Below are 19,663 nucleotides of genomic sequence, written 5' to 3'. Positions count from 1 at the left end.
CTTAGAAACATAGGTTAGTGGTTTTCATCTTAAAAGGATGCAGTGTGCTAGTGTGCACGTGGTCTCCCGCAACACACGGCCAGGGCATAGCCCAGCATGAAGCTGCTTTGCCGTGTTGATTATTGTGTACCCCAAACTCGCGTCTGTGGAATGCATATCAGTCTGCAATGTATGTATGGCATGACATTTGCTGTGCAGTGACTGACCACAGTCTTCCAGTGTAAGTCCGCTCTCCTTCCTCGACAGACCGGGCACGATGCCATGCTAATGGCCGAGGAGCGCGTGCCCAATGACTTGCAACAACAGTTTCTAACAATCAACGTGGCCTCATAAAATACAACCAAAAACATGAATCTACACTATGCAAGCAAAAATAGGAGCCCACAGCCCCCCTCTGCCGTGCCACGCGTGGGCCTGCCGCCTGAAAACTAACACAAACGTGGCACCGACAACACACCAGGTACTGCTGGTGACGCAGATGATCCGCTCACCATGAAAATGCATAATACACCACCAAAGATGTACAAAGATAACACCTTAAAACTACACAGGCCATCTTTCCCAAAGTGCATTTAATATATCTATCATACAAAAAATCCCAGGCACATTGCAAAAGAACAGTGTCAATACATGAAGACATGTGTGTGTCGATTGCATTTGTCAATAACACTTTTCCTGGGGGATGAATGGAAAAGCACGAAAAACACATGGGGCCTCATTACACGGAAGGCGGTAGCCATGGCGCTATTAGCGCCATGGCTACCCCCTTACCGCCGTCAGAGGCCGGGTTCCTGGAATAGGGACTTACCGGCCTACTCCGACCTTTGTGGGACCGGTAAGTCCCCATTGCGGGAACCATTCCCCATTCCCCTTTGAGCCACCATAGGGCTCAATGGGAATGGGGAAGGAGCAAATAACGGTACCGCAATTTGCGGTACCGTTATTTGCACTGAAGTCCCTCAGCGGGTCTCTTCCTTAACGTGTGGTCTGACCACACGTTAAGGACGGGACCCGCTGAGGGACCTCGTAGTAGGGCGGTGGGGATTACCGGCACCGGTGCCCTTACCAGTGCCGGTAATCCACTACCGCCTTCCATGTAATGAGGCCCATGGCCTACTGGAATACATGTCTGAAAAGCATAATTGATTAGGAAAATGTGTAACATTTATTCTTTATCATATTACTAAGGACTATTACATGCATTTAGAACATGCATATGTTTCCTAAGGACTGCTGATTTAGGTTTCCTTGTGTCAGATGTTACATAATTACCAGATTTTGTAATCAAGTAAAATTCTGTTTCTCTTACAAACTCACATTTCTAGAGGACAGTGTTTTTCTTATAATTCTCTGATGTTCTAATAATGATCTGTGCGGTCCCGGGAGCGGTTGCCATTCTTTGCAGAAAATTATCTTGACTTCACAAACAAGACTAACTTCTATCCCACTGAAATCTGAAAACCTGCCAGATATCTCCAACTAATGGAGAGTAGTTCACACCTTTGCCAAATAGCCTCAAACAAAGCCTCACATCCTCAGTTCAACACCAATGCGGGGTACAGTACATCACCCCACGCACGGTGTATGCAGAAACGTCTTTATTCATTCTCGGTATTCATTTCACATTGTACAGAAGAAAGTGTACTCACACAAGGCATCATCCATAGTGAGTTGTCGGAAGCGGCGGCAGACTTGTGCAGTCTGAGAGAGATCCCCGTGGGAGAGCCATGTAAAAACTGCGATCCAGAGTTCATTGGGAAGTAACAGCCACATGGAGGGTAAGTGGAGATCACTCTCGGAGCCCTAAAATCAATGAGACCATTGCAGAGGTTATATAGCAATGCAAGTAGTGCGGACAAAAGGCTTCCAGTAGGACCCATACGAGCATATAAAGTATCACAAACGAGTATTATAATGAACGCACGGGAGAAACATTTGTTGTGTGATCACCATTATATGAGGGGATCAGTTCAGTGGGAACAGATTTACACCAGGAAAATGTTCTGGCTAACCAAACATGCAACAACTAACCAATACACAGTGGCTTGTCTTTAATGTTTTTGTTGGAGAGTTCCCTTCTGCTTTGCCACCAGTGAAATTCTTGATGTTTAGTATTGACCTTTCTTTGACACAATCCGTGTCAAAGCGGATTAAGCCATTTAAACCAAGTCACATATGCCACAGCACCATCCAGTAACCATCACTGGAAGTTCACCTCCAGTTCCGAGCCACATGAGCAAGGCATTGTGGGTATGTAAATCAGCCCAAATGCAAGCCTTTTGCCACAGAAAATTGTCTTTGTCTTAAATGGCCGTGCTATTTTATACATGGCTTAATCAATCCAAGATAGACATTGCTCAAGGCTGTCGGCAGCTGCCTACCTGGCTTAACACTTTTAGGGATCATCACTGTAGTATAAGTGGTAACGCCTTCCAGGTTTATTTTCTCGTCAGGTCTCTATGGTTGAGTGCTGTGTCTGTTATCCTCACTGTACTAAAGCATGCTTGAAGCACCCCCACGAGGCCAGTAATGCAGATGTCTACTTCGGTATAGCAAAGCCCTTTCTCCAAGATCTGCGGATCGATTTACTTATAGGTGTACATGAGAGATGTATAAGGATTGTTTGGGCAATCTTGAAGCCGAGTCCTTTTTCTCTTCCGCCTCAAGATCTTTCTGCCTGCTCGTTCTAAAATAGAAACAACAATTCAGCGCATTTGTGGACTGGAATCTTGATGGAGTCCCTGTTTTCCATTTCCTGGGATCGATTCCAGTTGACTTTGAGACTAATGGAAAATCAGCTGTAGTTTGGATCTAATTTAAACTTCACTTGTATTTCAATTAGCATGTAACCTTTGTCCAAGCTCTATCACGTGTTGCCCAATGTACATGCATGTAGGCATGTACATAATATTTTAGTAATTGTGCTACATCAACCTGTCCTTGGATTCATGTTCTGAGGGTTTTATTGCAATGTGAATGGGGGGAGGCAGAGGTGATTGACATCATCGTCCCATGTAGCCTGACTGGATATAAGGAGATTAAGTGCTTCCTAATGACTTCATCAGCAGACTGCAATGTCTATAGAGTACAGCTTTACTTATGCTGACTGAAAGCCCCAAAGAAGCCGCATCTCACTGGTCTTTGTAAACCTTCAGCGTTCCTCATTGATGAGTATATCAAGATCAAGGTGTGCTGCCAACAAGTGTAATACACTTAAGACCTAAGGTTTAATATCAAAACCAAACCCGTTATCTCACTGGACACAATCTCCGCTCATAGAAGATCACCAAAAATCCCCTGTCTCAAATCTCAGCAAACTAGACCCGCGGCGCCATAGGTCTGAAAGCACAGTCTACAACCCTGCACTGAGAGGGATCCTGAGTAATCGTACTGTTGTTGCAGTATTTGTGCACCGCTGTAAGGCTATCTTTGTGCTGGGAGGGATGTAACAGAGAAGACATGAAATATGATTCCAAGTAAACAAATAATAGCATTGAAACATATAAAGGACCACAGACCAGGAGAGGATTGAAAGATGACTTGACCATCGGAGGAATGCTCGTCCTGAAACACTTCTGGCAGCAGGAAGTGGTTCACGGCAGCACAGGGATCCACACTTTATAACACATTGTGCACATCCACCTTCCCTTCCGCCCTGTATCATTGGCCTTCAAATTGCTTCTGTGTTTACCTGCAGTCCCAGGCTCAGAACATAGAACCTCTGGTCAGGGCTTCCTGGGTCCCAGATGCTCCTTCACAAGCCTACATCCATGGATGCAAAATGGCTCTGTCAATGACTTCGCAATGCCGTCCAGGTGTTAAGTGCTCCACAGCCCCATCAGCAGTTGCCACACACTGATAGCACTTCATCCTCACTCGCTGGTTAGGAAAAGGCCAGCAATGGACAGGCCCTTGCTGGGTAGATCCCAGTGACAGGACACTCCCCATGTGAGCACCTGACATGATGCGAGCCCCGATGCAGAATCCCTGTCATCTCTTCTCATGCTGATTTTACATCAAATCTTCAGAGTGACCCTTGTTTTATCTGGACTGCTTAGACTTTAAGGCTTGAGTTTTCTTTCTTTTAGGTCCTTTCAGCACAATCTCCCTCATTCTCCCCCCACATTAATTATAAGGTTAACCCAAACCCCCACATATATCTGCATTGAAATTCAGCCAACAAACGCAAGGTTTTCGTCCTCGATGTTTTCTGCCACACAGTATTCAGCGAATACCTTTAAGGCACTGTCCAGGAGGTCAAATCTGTTTTACTGCAGATGAAAGGGTATTTAGCAGAATAAACAGAGCAGCCGCGTGGAGCAGCACTGAGTTATGATTCCATGACCCCACAGAGAGTCATGCCCCATTGAAACAATTAATGAGAGCTGGACAAGCCTATTCCAGGATTCGGAAATCAGCAATCCCAGTTTCCTCTAATCAGCACTCCTGCAGAAGTCACATTGCTTGGTGGAGTTCAATGGAAAAGTGTGTGAATTAAGTCGATTTATGAAGTAACGTCATATCTGAGCACGACAAAAAAACGAAGGCAGTGCATTCTATATGGCATATTCTGAGCAACCCAATAAACACTATTAGATATGCTGTGGTGCTTTAATTTAACCTCCATGTACCCCTACCATAATTACCACTCGTCCCTAACCGTAGGTATTATCCAGGCACATGCCTGGAAAATACCTGCGGTTAGTGACGATGCAATTATGAATATACGTACAGTACTTAATATAACTTTGAAGTCAATGGAGGGCAAGGAGATAGGAAGCAGAGAAAATGTTGGATCTTCCCGATGTATAAGGGAGGGGATAGGGTGGATCCTGAAAACGAATGCCCTATCACACTCTTAGACGTGCTAGGGAAGATTTTATGGGGTAATTCTCCTATCTCATTTACAAAAATGCATAGCAACTGCTGGTAGAGCTGATCCTAGACAAACATGATTCATAAAGAGTGTGGGGACAGATTTAAATGTGTTCCTTCTTAACATCTTGAAGGGCAAAGCTATGGAACAAGGGACACGAATATATATGGCCTTTGTAGACTTTAAAAAGGCCTCTGACAGCGTAGACAGGGAAAAGCTTTGGAGAAAAATGGAGGAGTGGAGCTGTCCTGAGAACCTGTTAGCAGCTATTAGATCGCTATAATTAGACACAAACGTCAAAATTAGGCTTAACGCACAAGGGCTCCTGTCTGATCCAATTGCAACGAAAAGGGGGCTGTAACAAGGATGCACACTTGCCACAACTCTTTTTAACCTGTTTCTGTCAGACCTGTCCATCACGTTGGATGGGGTGAATGCTTTCCACGGAAATTAGGCAAAAACAAGATCGGCAGAGTACTATTCGCAGACAACCTGGTTCTTCTGGATCAGACCCCTATTGGACTTCAGCGATCTTTGAATGCTCTGCTGGAGTACATGAAAAATAATGGTCTAGAAATCAATCCAGCAAAAACCAAAATCCTGACCTTTTGGAGGCATCGGGCCTCATTACGACCCTGGTGTTAACCATGGCGCTTTTAGCGCCATGGTTGACGCCGGTAAATTACCAACTCCGCCATGGTGAATGGCGGAATTACCGCCCCATTGAAAGGTTGGCGGGGCGGTAATTCCCCATTCACCATGGGCCCTTCCCCATTCCCATTTTTGCCCCCATAGGGCTCAATGGGAATGGGGAAAGCGCTAATTACGGCACTGTAAATTACGGTGCCGTAATTAGCTCCTAGGTCCCTTTGCGGGTTGGTTTTTTAACGCCTGCTAAAAGCAGGCGTTAAAGTGCAACCCGCAAAGGGACCTCGTAATCAGGCGTTAAGGTTTTAACAGCACCAACACCTTTTACGGCGCCATTAACCCCTTAACGCCTGGGTTGTAATGAGGCCCATTGCAAGAAGGGTGTGTCGGGACACAAATGGTTTCTGAAAAGTGCTCCTCTATTAGAAACCCAGTCACTGACTTAATTGGGTGCCCTTGTTAACAGCAGGAAGGATGACGGTCCAAGGTGCTTGGTCTTAAAAAGAAGAATTCCATGATGACATCCCAAGACTTACTGCTCCATAAGAAATTTGGCAAATTTTCTTTAGAACCGATCGTCATTTTTTTGTTGGGCCAAGGTATCTCCGGCTCTGATGTTTGCCGCAGAAGGATTTTTCTTCACGACTCGCAGGGTGTGGGTGTCTCTGGAAGGAACCTTCTGGAAAAAGCTCCTACAGTTGCCAAAATTGGTAGCAACTCTAGTGATAAGTTATGAGCTAGGCCGTATTTAATAATATGCCAAAACAGCTTGGAAGGCACTATCGCTATTTCACAAATGCATATTGATGCCATTCCCACCTCCATTTGAAATTCTCGCCCAGCAGTTGGTTGGGATGGAGCCCGGTATTCTGGTTCAATTGAAGGACCACTGCAGAGCCCTCTTAGAGTCGCTAGGTTCTAGTACTGAACTTCTAGTGACTAATCCGGACAAAGTCAAAGGGGAAATCTGGGTGCAAGACTGGATAAAAACTCTTGAGGATAGAAACTCCCATTGGTGGCAACTGGCACTGAGGAAAGAACTCAAAGCATTTGGTACAAGGCCCCGATACTTAAAGCTCTTCCCGTCCCCATGGTATAGAACTCAATCTGCTTCCCACTAATGAAATCCTGAAACGATATGGGAAATAAAAAGTAGATTAATGTAAATGTTGCCAATATGAAGGCCAGGTGAAAACATTGTGGCACATTTTGTTGGGCTGTAGGGGTCTGACCGAACGTAGAATTAAGTTCCAGGGAGAGTGCCTAAAAACAAGACAATGGGCCTCATTCCGAGTCCAGCGATAAGCCTGCCAGTGCTACCGGCGGGTTGCCGCCAGACTCAAAATGAATTTCCGGCACCTGATTTCCCAGTAAAACCGGGAGATTACAACCTCGGTGGTCCAGGAAGTCAGGCGATAGCAATTTGTAAGTCCTCATTCTGTGGAATGGGGACCACGGAAGCACCAGCACTGTTGTTAACGGTGCTGGTGCTTCCATGACGGCCTGCCTACCGTGGCCGCTGTGCCCTGGAGGGTCAGCCCTGTCGGGCACAGTGGCTCCGGCTGGCAAACCTGTAGTGTGCAGGTCTGGAAACAATGGTACTGGTAAGCTTACCGGTACCTTTGTTTACGACCAGCATACTTGTAATGAGGCCCAACGTGTGGAGGCGGAAAGCTTCTCGACACGCCTTTTGGGTGGCGAAGACTTTGGATTAAAATTTGCTTTGGTACAGTTTCTAAAAGAAGTGCTCCAGTTTTAAAAAGGGTGGATTTAATTGTTGAATGAATGTGTGTTGACTTGTGTTGATTTTGAGGGTAGTATGTTGACAAGTTTTAAAGGAATTGATAAAAGTTTGTAATAAAAAGTATGTAATTCATAAAAAATAAAAAAAATGTTGGATTTTCCAGTAGGCATTTGCCTGCTGTCCCCCACTTGTGGGGACTCCTCACTACCCCCCAATCTTATTGGCCCCTGCCAATGTATGTGCAGGCACGAAATCCTGCAGTGACTTTGGTTGCCCTCAAATTTCGGTGGTTCACTCAGGAGGCGGGTCAAGGAAGAGGAGTGATTGACACCTTTTCTGCTTACCCGGTTTCCTGTTTCAAGCCTTTGTTACCAGCATAGCCAGAACTGGTGCTGCAAAGAAGGGAAATGCAACCATAGCAGCTAGCAAAATAAATACCTGTTCAATGCATTAGGCCTCATTACAGGGTGCGAAGTAGCCTTGCCGATAAAACCGGCAAGGCTACCTCCAAATTCGCGGAAAAATCCGGCACCCAGCAATGAGGAATTACCGGGGTATTCCGACTTTGCCGGACCCGGTAATTCCTCCATTGCTGGGTACCGGTGCCTGTCGGTCCCCATTCCCATTTGAAACCCATAGGCCTCAATGGGAATGAGGACGTTAGATGCACCGGCACCGTTTACAACAGTGCCGGTGCATCCGACTTGCTGTGCTCACGGGTGCCGCTCTGCCCGCCAGGTCAGACCTGGAGGGCTGACAGGCACCCGCAAGCACAGCTCCTAGTATGGCAGTACGGTAGCAATGGTGCTGGTAGCGCTACCGGCACCGTTGTCACCGTACCGCCATACTTGTAATGAGGCCCATTATGTGTAGCATTGTATGGGTCTGTGTTTGATCTTTTCTCTTTTGTGTCTGTGTGTTTATATGTCGATGTGTGTGGGTGCACATGCTTGTGTGTGCGTGATGTGGCTGTGAACCTGTACGTTCTGCTGGAAGTATAACATATGGTATGGGCCGGTGAGAGAGGTGGAGGAGTTTTGGGGTGATATTCAAGGGACATTGTGCGAAACCCTGGCAACAATTTCAGGGGCAATTACAAAAAGGCATGTGGCAATGTTCAGAGGGAAATGTGATTAACGTGGACATTCTGAAAATAGCTTGACAATGGGTATAATGGCGTTAGGAATTTGAAGCTGACAGGCTGGCTCATTAGTCTAATCTCTTGCATATTTGAGTGTGCCATCCTCTGGTTGATCAGCATCCCTGACAGGGTGGCAAATTGTGAATCATGTTATTAGGAGTATCATGGAGTACCCGAGCAACACCCATGATGTTAGTGAAATACCCTAGATTTTTTGATCAGCACTCACATGAACCTTGGAAGTACCCTTGCATGTGTGGCTGGACCCTTCCATATAACAGAAGGTTGGATTATATTTTATATTCGGAAAATGTTGATTGTATTTTGATAACTACATTTGCTAGTGATATATATAATGTTTCTGCCACAGTATTTAAATCTGATGTAGTTACATGTCCTGGCACAATATTTGAAAATGGTGTAATTTCCATGATTAGCCTTGTTGGCAGCGTGGGGGCGGCGCACTGCATCAGGCACTCCTATTTTTCTAAATGTCCCCTTTCTAATGTAGTCAGTTCTGAGGCTGCTCTTCTGGCATTCCCTAGGAAGTGCCCCATCGCTTCTACAGTTCACGAAGGAGCTCTCCTCTTCATGGAATGGCTCTTTCCTAACGCTGAGCTCCACACACCCTCCACTCCTCTTTCCAGGAGACTGGGTGATCTGCTCCCCACGGTCTCCTACCCGGGTTTCTTGTAGAGCCCTTGCTGCCAATTATCCACCCTTCGCCCTCTCCTATTACCTTCTCGCTCCCTTTTTTCTTTGTTTCCCTCACTGCGTTCTTCCCCCTGCGATTGTAAAGCGCTGCGTTGCTTCCCGAAGCTCGGTCTACGCTCAATAAATACCCTGATAATACCGAAAAGAATAAAGTGCAGAACTTCTTTGCACAGTGGGGGGACCAGAATGAATCCACGTATGAAGAGTTACCCATGAATCATCCTCTTTCTCGTGCCAGCATTCGATGGTGCGATTAGGGTCAGGTGATATCTCAGCTCCAGGCTTCAAATGGCACCATTCCGAATGTTGATCAATACGAAAATAGGACTGAGTTCTTTGTTTGGGATCAAATTCTAGTGTCTTTGGTTTTGTTACCGGGCCAGAGGGATTTATTGAGATATGAGGATCCCTTTCCCTTGTCTCTAATGGCCGGGAATAGGATCAGGCGTTGACGAGAATTGATCGAGCTAAGAAAGGTGAAGACAAAACCGGGGTTTGTGCCCGATGACAGCTTTCTTTAAACACAGAGTTAGCAGAGACAGCGATGACAGACTACTTCTGCGACCTGCAGACTCCTCTAGGCTTTCCTGAAAGAAAGTTCTCAGCACCCCTTATCACCAGCGCCGCCGCCCATATGTATGAACCGCCAAGCACGATAATGGATCAGCCCAGTACAAAGAAAACGCATGAAAGTATAAAATGTTACAATTGTAAATGTGGGCAAAAGAGGTTTGATCAGTGCATTTGCCTGGGTGAACAGCAAACCAGATCATCAACAAGGCAAGCACAGACTAACTATACAGTGCAGTAGCTATTGTTAATGTTGTATGAATGTTGCTTCTTTCTTATATTATATAGCGCATAGTCACTGAGCTAAGCCCCTGCTGGGCATGTGCACACTATTAGACCCGGAGAGGGGTCAGATGCAAGTGCAGCACCAGATGAAGCGGCACAAGTAAGGACATTGCAGGGGGTGCCTTGTTTTTACTTGTGCCACTGTGAGGAAGAAGCAGTTCACCTTATTCATGAAGATGACCTGCACATGTCTTGGGTCCTATGCAAGGAGGCGGCCATCCTCCTTGTATACACTGGAGCAGGCGCATCCTGCGACGCTAATGCGTGATAGGCTCCCAGCATCGCTGTGGGTGCTCTGAGAACATTTCACAGTGCCAGGCCCCTAAAAACCCTGCCATTAAAAAATGTCAGATACAATAAGCTTTTCTATCCCTATTTGAAGGATAGAAATGCAAGTGTGACTGCAGAGTATTATACTGCTGTGGTCACACTTTAAACAACAAAAGCATGAAAGAGTCAGAAATTACGCATCCCAGTGGGGCAGAGGAAATACAATTGGTCTGTTTGGGATATGCATTCCAATACGCAGACACGCCCCCTGGTTCACCCAAATGCTTAAACGCAGTGAAAAACTCCACTGGAATGAGTACATACAATTGCACTTTCTGAATTGGGTACATCTTTTTTGGCCAAAGTGATAAAATATGCTTGTGCCCAAACATATTTTGTTAACCTAGCCCATTGTGTTCAACTGGAAACAGAATTTTCAGTACTTCGGCCTAAAAGCATACACACAATGACCATTCAATTCTTGGCCCCTCGAGGAATTAAGAGGTTTATTCGCAACCAAACGGAGACTAAGGAATGGATGTTACCAAAGAAATACACGGTCCTGATGAATGGGGACTTGAAAGCTGCATAATATGCATCTCAACGAAGCAAAGTTGAAAGTGATCTTGGCCGTTACAGGAAACTGAAGTCATGTGTGGAGTCTGAAGACACGTGATTGCAATTGATGTCACTCGCTGTTGCTCGTGGACCTTTGCGTTGGATATTTTTTCGGGAAGGACTAGCTAAAGGGCGGGGCTTCAGGCGGGTGCCAAGAACCTTCGGCGGTTATTAATGTTTCAACTAAAGTCTGGCTTTCCCAGAGAGAGGGATAACGGCACTCACTGATCACCTCCCTAAGTCATGCACGCTCAGCAATTCTGTAACTTCTTAAAAAATGTATTCATTTGCATCTTGACCAAAGAGCTTTCAGAGCAAAGCTGACCAATAAAGGGGCGCTCAAAAATGTGTTGATGCGAGTCAGACTGCTGATATCGAGCATTTAGTTACATTGTGAAAGGATCAATCATTTTTCTGTATTGATAAAACAGTTATTTAATATGCAACCATAGTATTTTTCACCTGGTTTCATTGAGTGAGTTTTCCAGAGTGATCACAGGTGTAAAATCCACTTATCACTACGATAGTTTAGTCCCTGCCACGTTTAATTAGGGGCTTCCACTACAGGCTCTAGCACCTGTTGATTATATGTTGAATGGTATGTTGAGTAATTTTCGTCCTCTGGCAAGGCTAACTTTTATAGAGAAACCGATAGAAAAGGCAGTATTTTTGCATATGTAGTATCAGTCAGCCTTCTGGCGTAATCCTGACGCCAAGAGTGCCAAGCTCCCAGTGGTGACGATATTCTCCCTACTACCAATGGTGGGGTACCTGTCTGCTGGTTCTCCGTATTCCGCTACAGAGTTTGGCGCAGTCTCCCATGAGGCACTACGTTCTGCTTGAGACACTACTTTCTGCTTTATGCGTAGTTATTGAGGATGTCGTCCTGGAGTACTTTTGATCTTTCCTGTCTGGCAGCTCTCACGCTTCCAGGTAGTCTCACACCCCACACCCCCTGTTTTGGAGCGTGCCTCAGGGGTCGATCCTGTCGCCCATGATTCTCCACCATTCATCGCCTCCTTGTACTGGCTTCATTTTGAAGCCGACATTTTGTTTAAGCTTGGCTGCTCTGCATATAAGGCAGTGCACTTTCAGTATCTATATGAAGGTTAGGAGAGGCGATCATGGGAATGTCCAGTTCCTGGCAGAGATTTCTTCAGTCCATAAAACTGAGACACATAGGAAGGGGTTTTCTTTGTCATTACCCTCATTTTGGAAGAGTTTACTTATCTCTCTTTGATTGACTCCATCGCTCCTGGCATTTCAATGCCAATTAAAAACCTTTCTATTTTCAAAGTAATCAACCATGGTATGTCATTACTTCTTCACGGGGTGGGTAGTTTAAGTAATTTGATCATGTTCATTAGCTGGTGGTTGCAGATTGTGTTACCCAAACTCTTGGATTAAACTGTTTTGAAATTTGACCCTACCATGCTCTTTAAATCAATTGTGATAAGATTCATGCGTTAGAAAAGATTTAAAAAATGCATAAAGATGGTGTGGTACTCCATGTTGAGATTGCATGTCCTGGAAGGCCACAGATGGGAGTGGAGAGCTCCAAAAAGGATCGGCTCCCCTTATAGTTGATATACAGAACTTTTTTTAACATCCAAATTGGGAATCTTTATTCACCAAATTCATGTGTGAGTCATGGAGAAGAAAGGAGACTATGACAAACTGACTGAGGTGGAATTGATGCGACAAATATGTTGTCCTGATTGAGTACAGTATGTTTGCAAGTGTCAGGGAAAGCCTTAATTTCCCTGACCTGCCTCGCAATAGTAATTTCCATTATCAATAGAGTGTTTTTATAAAGATCTGGACTTAAAAGACTAGACTCCAAGAAGGAGGAGGTTAGTCAGCTGTGAGTTTGAGGGAACAAGTTCTTATAACGCCTCATAACAGCCCTAATAGCACTAACAAAAGGAACAGAGATTACCCCAAATGTGTGCAGTAGGCATGAATACAACATGATTGTACCCTTAAAGTAGAAAATATAGGCGACGCAGCAGAACACCTCAGAACAGCAGTACAACCTAGCACAAAATCAACCGCCACTTACCCCTTGCGCCCAGAACTAGCCTCATCCTTTTCAGAATCCCCTCACTACACATGGGGGGGTTCACCAGGCGTGTGGGTTGGCCCCCCTCTTATTCGGCATGAATATTAATGTAATTATTGAGGACCTGTTAGTAGTAGTCTCGCCCCACCCAAACTGGGCAATGACAGGTTGCCTGGGTTATTCTACGCAGACGATGCAGTACTATCATCAACCACCCCTATGGGGCTAAGACAAAATCTGCAATTATTTGTTGGAAAAAGTAAAGAACAGTGTATGGTGCTTAAGTCTGAAAAAACGAAAGTGATGGGATTTGGCCAAAAGTCTTGTAAGAACATTAAATTGAAGAATGTAAATGAGGGCTGTGGTCTGGAACATGTGAGCTTGTATGACTACCTGAGGATCATGTTCTCGCAGGATCTTGCTTGGTCGGCTCACCACCTAAAGGCTGTGGCGACTCTAGAGAAACATAGTGGAGGAGTTTGCCATTTTTAGCATAAACACAGCAGGGGTGCAGTTTCGCCAGCTATTAAATTGTAAAAAGCTCAAGGATAGGCGGCAACCTTGTAGGGGGCTGAGGCACTGCCCTAGTGCCCCTTTAAATGTAGACAACACATTCTTAAGAGCACTTCTTCTGCAACCCAGGGTTCTATGTGATTTCATCGACGGACTTTTCATCGCGGGGTTTTTTTGCGCGGATTTTTAAAAAAAAAATACATCAATTTTTTTTTGTTTTTTGGGGGGGTTACGACCCCAAACCCCCCATCGATTTAATTATTTTAATATTCCCCTAGACACACACCAAATTTATTTAATTTTTAACCCCAAAAAAATCGATGTTTTTTTAAAAAATAAATCGCGGCAAAAAACCCCGCGATGAAAAGCCCGTCGATGAAATGACGGTATACCCAACCCAGAGGAGTACCCATGGCGAGTCTGCAGTGGTAAAGCGATCTTAAACCAATATCCGCGGTAGTGGTGAATAAACCTTTGCTATACTGGACTAGAATATTTTATTTATTTATTTCATTTGTAAAGCACGCATATAACCGGTAGGCAATGAGGCGCTGTTCCAAGCATAGAGTGCTAGTCAGGCTTATTGTAATATGGTGTGCGCCGGAGCGGAGTAAATATGGAGATGCATTAATTAGCCTGATGAATGTGCTGGGATCAGGCTCCTTGTCCTGGCTCAGGCAAATCCGTAATGGACTAGCGGGTTTGGACCTGGCTATATATGCTGGTCAAGCGCTGTAAGTCTGACCTCGAGTGTAAAGGAGGTGGTGAAAAAACAGTGCCACGAAACGACCATGAAAAGGGCATGCATTAAACTGAACACTGAGTTAAAACCTAATGTGGGCATTGAACCTTATTTAGATCATGTTGGCCCTCAATATGCACGAACCGTATATATCCAGTTGCATAATAATCCACTGCACCTGGACACATTACAGTGAAATGGTCACGTCTTATTGACTGTCAATGTAAGGTCTGTGGATTCCCTCAAGAAATAATGTATTTTTTACTGTTTTGCTCCGGTTATTAGGATTTGAGGGAACGCTATTTGCTGACACTCTTTAGGTCAAGGGATGTTAGACTGCCAATTGTAGCTGTACCTATTTGTAAAACTACGAATTATTTGAATGCAGTCTATTTTAAACCTGAAGTATGTTTTTGCAGCTAGGCTAAGAAGATCAAGCACTTTTAGATTTTTGTGTTAAAATTTGAATTCTTAATTCGCTGAATGAAATCAATAACGTTGGATCTGGTTTTAATGTACATGATATGACGTTGTTCAACTTTTTATAATTTGATAACTGCATGTGCAACATGTATTGTACTGCTGCTTTATGGTTTTATAGTTAAATACAGTTATGTTCAACACACATATCATGCACACCCTCAAAGCAATGAGCAAGATGAAAATCTCCAAAGCACAAACTATCTGGTAATCCTGCCACCTTGAAAAATCCCTGACCTCTCACCCGGGAAACCATCCTACTGCATCAATCCTCCACCCCAGGGAGGCTGGCACCTGCCCCCAAGTCTGTACTGGTTACTCACCTCCCTAAAAAGAGCAATGCAAACGCCTCTATCTTAGCCAATTACTGGCCCTTGACTAGCCTCCATTTTGAGGCTTAAATTTTGAAACACACGTCCATTAAAAACATCAAGGCTACAGTGACTCCAATGTACTATTCCTTGACAAATTATCTTGGTTATAGCCAGGAATAAGCATGGAATGCACTATGCTAGATACCAAAGAAGAACATGTGAAAAATACCAAAGACAGTCAACATACAGCAGTCATTCTTCCGAACCTCAGGGCGGCATATGATACGGTAGATCACTCCATTATGCTTTCTGACTGGAAACAATAGCTGGGCATAGAATGTGCAACCCTTTTACAGTTTACTTGCTTCCTGATAGACTGCACCGCAAAGTTAAAGAGGGCAATGTGTGTCTCCATCCCACAGCCCAAAACTATGGGGTTCCCAGCAATCATCTCTTCCACCCTGGCACTTCCATGTGTACATCAGCCCTCTGATCGAACATATTGAATACTTTAATCTGCCTTTTAATATGTATTCTTATGCTACCCAATTGCAAATACATCTTCAGGACAAACGTCCTATGTGTGCTAACGTAGCTGTCAGACAGCTGTCTCTGACAAAGCGCTCCGACACCAGAAAACCTGCTCTGTGGTCCAGCTCAAGCATTAGACATTCCAAGATCTTGGCTGAGTGATCAGGGTCGCTTCTCACCTTCAGTGTTTAAAGTCTGAAATATTGGGATAATGTTGATCCTACATCTTCCCTGATAAAAGACAAAAGCACCAGTGTCCAGCAACTGTTGTTGCCGTCGTCAGATTCAGGGTGGTATCATATCATCCCCTGGCACACAACAAAAAATCCAGATAATTCAGGCCCTATTCATTTCCAACTGGACTATTTCAGCAGCATGAACACTGGCCCTCCAAAAGAATAGAGAGATTCTCAGACTGAAAAAAAGAGATCACACCCCTATTGCACCCCAGACACCTCAATGGCTCCTATGCCCTTACTGCATAGAACTTAAGTTTCATTGCAACACCAGAAAAGCCACCTGGAACATAGACCCACGTGTATACAAATGCACCCCTTTACCTCCAGGACAGGTGCCATACTCACCTAATCAACTTATAAATGGAAACAACTCCCCGAACTTTGGAAATCAATATCCCCGGAAGTAAGACTAGAAGCGAATCACAGTGAGAAATGAGCTAATTTGACTAACTGCATCCAGTAAGTAGCCACCGATTGATGTTAAAATGAATACTACTGGAGACATACCAATATTGCAATTAAATAATGTATCAGAAACAACATTATAGCTGTTTACCAATTTTGTGTGGTCAATTTATGTCTATGTGAAGCTAGATGGGTAGAGATCAGTAGACAAATAAGTTGCTTTCCCCTGGTAATGTGCTTTCGACTGGATGTTCCTCCCACGTAGTCCTCATCTAAGATATATGTTAACCAGCTTTAGCTGCTTTGGAATTTTATTTTAGGCAGAAGGCATTGTGCTTCGATGGTGTCGACTCGATGTCCCTCGGAGGCCTCAGTCTTGAGGATGATGTAATCGAAGGCATATATAGCACGCGAAGCACCCATTGGGTTCAGTTCTGTTTATTTTCACTTACAGCAGAAATACCTGCAAAAGCACGGGAATTACAGTACTCAGCCTTGAAGGAACGAAAGCTGTAATAGGATAGGAAATTCTACTGTGGGGTAGGCTGGGAGGGCGATGAGGAATACGTGGGAGGATCATCCAGTCGAAAGAACGTTACCAGGGGTAAGTAACTTGTTCTTCGAATGGATTGTGCCCTCCCACATACTCATCATCTTTGATAGACGCCGAAAGCAGTATTTGATTTGAAGGCAGGAGTAGAATTTGATTTTAATTGTTTTTATGAACCGAGTGCAGGACTGCTTTAACAAAGCTACCATCCTGATCGAGTGAAGATTCCAGGCAGTAATACTTTGTGAACGTGTGGATAGTAGACCACGTTGCCGCTTCACAAATATTTGTTATTGGTACACCCCTTTTCAGGGCAGTAGGGGTAGCCATGCCCCTGGTGGAATGGGCCGGGCCCTTAAACCTTCCAGAGGCTCCTTTCCTGCCAACCTGTAACATTCTGAAATGGCAAGACTGATCCATCTGGATAAGGTCTGCTTAGAGACCGCCTGACCCAGTTTGTGGCCTGTATAGCCAATGAAAAGCTGATCAATACAGATCTTTGACAGTCTAGATATATAAAAGCTTAAAGCTCTACAAGGGTCCAACCTATGTAATCTCTCATCCTCCTGCTTGCTAGGATGAGGGGGGGATAGAAAGAAGGCAGAACAATGCTTTGTCCTATGTGGAAATCAGAAATGATTTTGGGTAAAAATGAAGGTTTGACCCTTAGAACAACCCTATCCTTGTGGAAGATAGTAAAGAGCGGCTTGGACGAAAGTGCCTGCAACTCGCTCACTCTACAGGCTGTTGTCAGAGCTACCAATAGAAGGGTTTTAAGGGTTAACAACCTTAAAGGACATGAGTGTAAAAGTTCAAAAGGTGCACACATTAGGAATTTCAGAAACATATTAAAGTCCCAAACTGGAAAGGAGATGGGGGAGCACATTAGTGAGCACCTTTAGAAATTGTGTCACCAGTTGAATTTTTAAGTATGACAGTGCCGCCAAATATCCTTAAATGGTACCAATCTGGAGCCCCAGATTGGCTCAAGATAGTAAAAAGGATAGGACATCCGGTGTTTTACATAGAAAAGGATCTACATTCTTTTCTCTGCACCAGTTGCAGAATTTATTACAATGTCAACAGACTTAGTTGCTGGCCATTACATAAACCGGGAGGTCCCAATCCATGTGTTTTAGCATTTCAGAAACCACACGTGAAGGTTGAGTGTCTTGACCTCTGGATGGAGAACCCGACCCTCCTCTCGCGAGAAAATTTCCTCTCTTTGTGGAAGACGTATTGGAGGACAGATGGACATGTACAGAAGATCTGGGTACCACGTCCTCCTGGCCCAATCTGGGGCAATTAGGATCATGTGTATCCCAAACTTTCACAACCTCCTGATCATGTGAGGAATGACGGGGACTGGAGGAACGGCGTACAGGAGTGGAAATTCCCAGTCCACCACAAACATGTCTCCTAGAGCTCTTCTTGAAGGAAATTCCCTGGAGCAGTACAGTACACACTTCCGGTTGATACCTGTCACAAACAGCTTGAAGGACTTCCTGAGCTAGTTCCCACTTGTGGGAGACTGTGCTCTGCCTGCTCAGAGCGTCTGCAGCTGTTTTCTCCTCTCCGGCTAGGTGAACTGCTGATAGGGAGATTCATTCTTGTATTGCCCAGTACCAGAGCTGCATTGCCTCTCTGCACAGTGGTAGTGACCCCACACCTCCTCTCTTGTTGAGGTATTACATGGACACTGTGTTGCCCATCATTATCAGGACATTCTTTCCCCGTACACAGGGCAGGAAGGCCTTCAGCGCTAGTCTGATTGTCCTCAGCTCCAAAAGATTGATATGTAGTTTGGACTCCGATGGAGACCAACGACCGCTGACTGTCAGATCATTGGTATGGGCTCCCCAACCCATGAGTGAGGCATCCGTTACTACGGTTATCTTCGGCCATGGTTGCCAAAATTGTTCTCCCTTCAGAATCTTGTCCTTGCAGGCCCACCACAGAAGATCCTGTGTGACCCTGCTGGGAACCTGCAGTAGGTCCGACATCTTTCCTGAGAACTGGGACCATTGAGTTCATAGAGCCTATTGAAGGGATCTCATTCTCAGGCGTGCCTCTGGCACTAAAAAAAATGCAGGCTGCCATGAGGCCGAGCAACCTCAAGACATCGAAGGCCGGGAGACACTGGGCACTTTGAAATTTGGTGACCATCTGAAGAATGTCTTGAGCCCTCCCCTCGGGTGGCAAGCTCTTTCCCAAGGATGTATCCAGAACAGCTCCGATGAATTGGAGTTTCTGAGAAGGTGTCATATGGGACTTCTTGTATCTGAGGGAGAAGCCCAGTCTGTGAAGGGAGTGACAGGTGACGTTGAGATGATCCAGGACTTGTTCTGGAGAATGTGCCCTGATCAGCCAATCGTCCAGGTAGGGATAGACCTCAACACCCCCTCTCCTGAGACTCACTGCCACCACCGCCATCAGTTTGGTGAAAACCCTTGAGGCGGAGGTCAGCCCGAATTGCAGAACTGGAAATTGATAATGAGAACCACCAACTGCGAACCTCAGGTATTTTCTGTGCTTGAGATGGATTGGCACATGAAAATAAGCATCCTGAAGGTCCAATGACACCAACCAATCCTGGAGCTGGATGGCCTGAAGGATCTGAGAAATTGTGACCATCTTGAACTTGTCCTTCCTGAGGAACTTGTTCAAGTATCTCAATTGCAAGATGGGTCTCAGTCCTCCGTCCTTCTTGAGTATTAGGAAATAAGGGGAATACCAACCCTTGTTCCTCTCCGCTACAGGCACTGGTTCTATAGCACCTTTCTCTAACAGGGTTAAAATCTCCTACACAAGGAACGGGTCTGGAATCCTCAAAGAGTAGTTCCTGGTGTATTGTTGTGGGGTCTCTGTATAAAAGGAAGGCAGTAACCTTGGGCTACGGTTTCCAAGGCCCACGCATCCAAAGTAATGTCTCACCATTCTTCTAGATGCTGAGACAGTCTG

The 19,663-nt window shown here is 45.0% G+C and overlaps 1 protein-coding gene across 1 annotated transcript in view; it reads right to left on the bottom strand.

Annotated features, from left to right (window-relative positions):
- The window catches only part of LOC138510328 (uncharacterized), a 746,277-nt gene that overhangs the window by 504,097 nt on the left and 222,517 nt on the right, over positions 1-19,663 (bottom strand). Inside the window, exon 7 of the mRNA XM_069625883.1 lies at positions 1,650-1,803. Within this exon, the coding sequence (XP_069481984.1) occupies positions 1,650-1,803 (154 nt within the window). The remainder of the gene's footprint in view (positions 1-1,649; positions 1,804-19,663) is intronic.

This window comes from Ambystoma mexicanum, chromosome 6p, assembly GCF_040938575.1.
Source record: "Ambystoma mexicanum isolate Mex_15411 chromosome 6p, UKY_AmexF1_1, whole genome shotgun sequence".
Taxonomy (NCBI): domain Eukaryota; kingdom Metazoa; phylum Chordata; class Amphibia; order Caudata; family Ambystomatidae; genus Ambystoma; species Ambystoma mexicanum.
The sequence above is the reverse complement of the archived record's forward strand: the minus strand, read 5'-3'. Positions and strand labels throughout refer to the sequence as shown.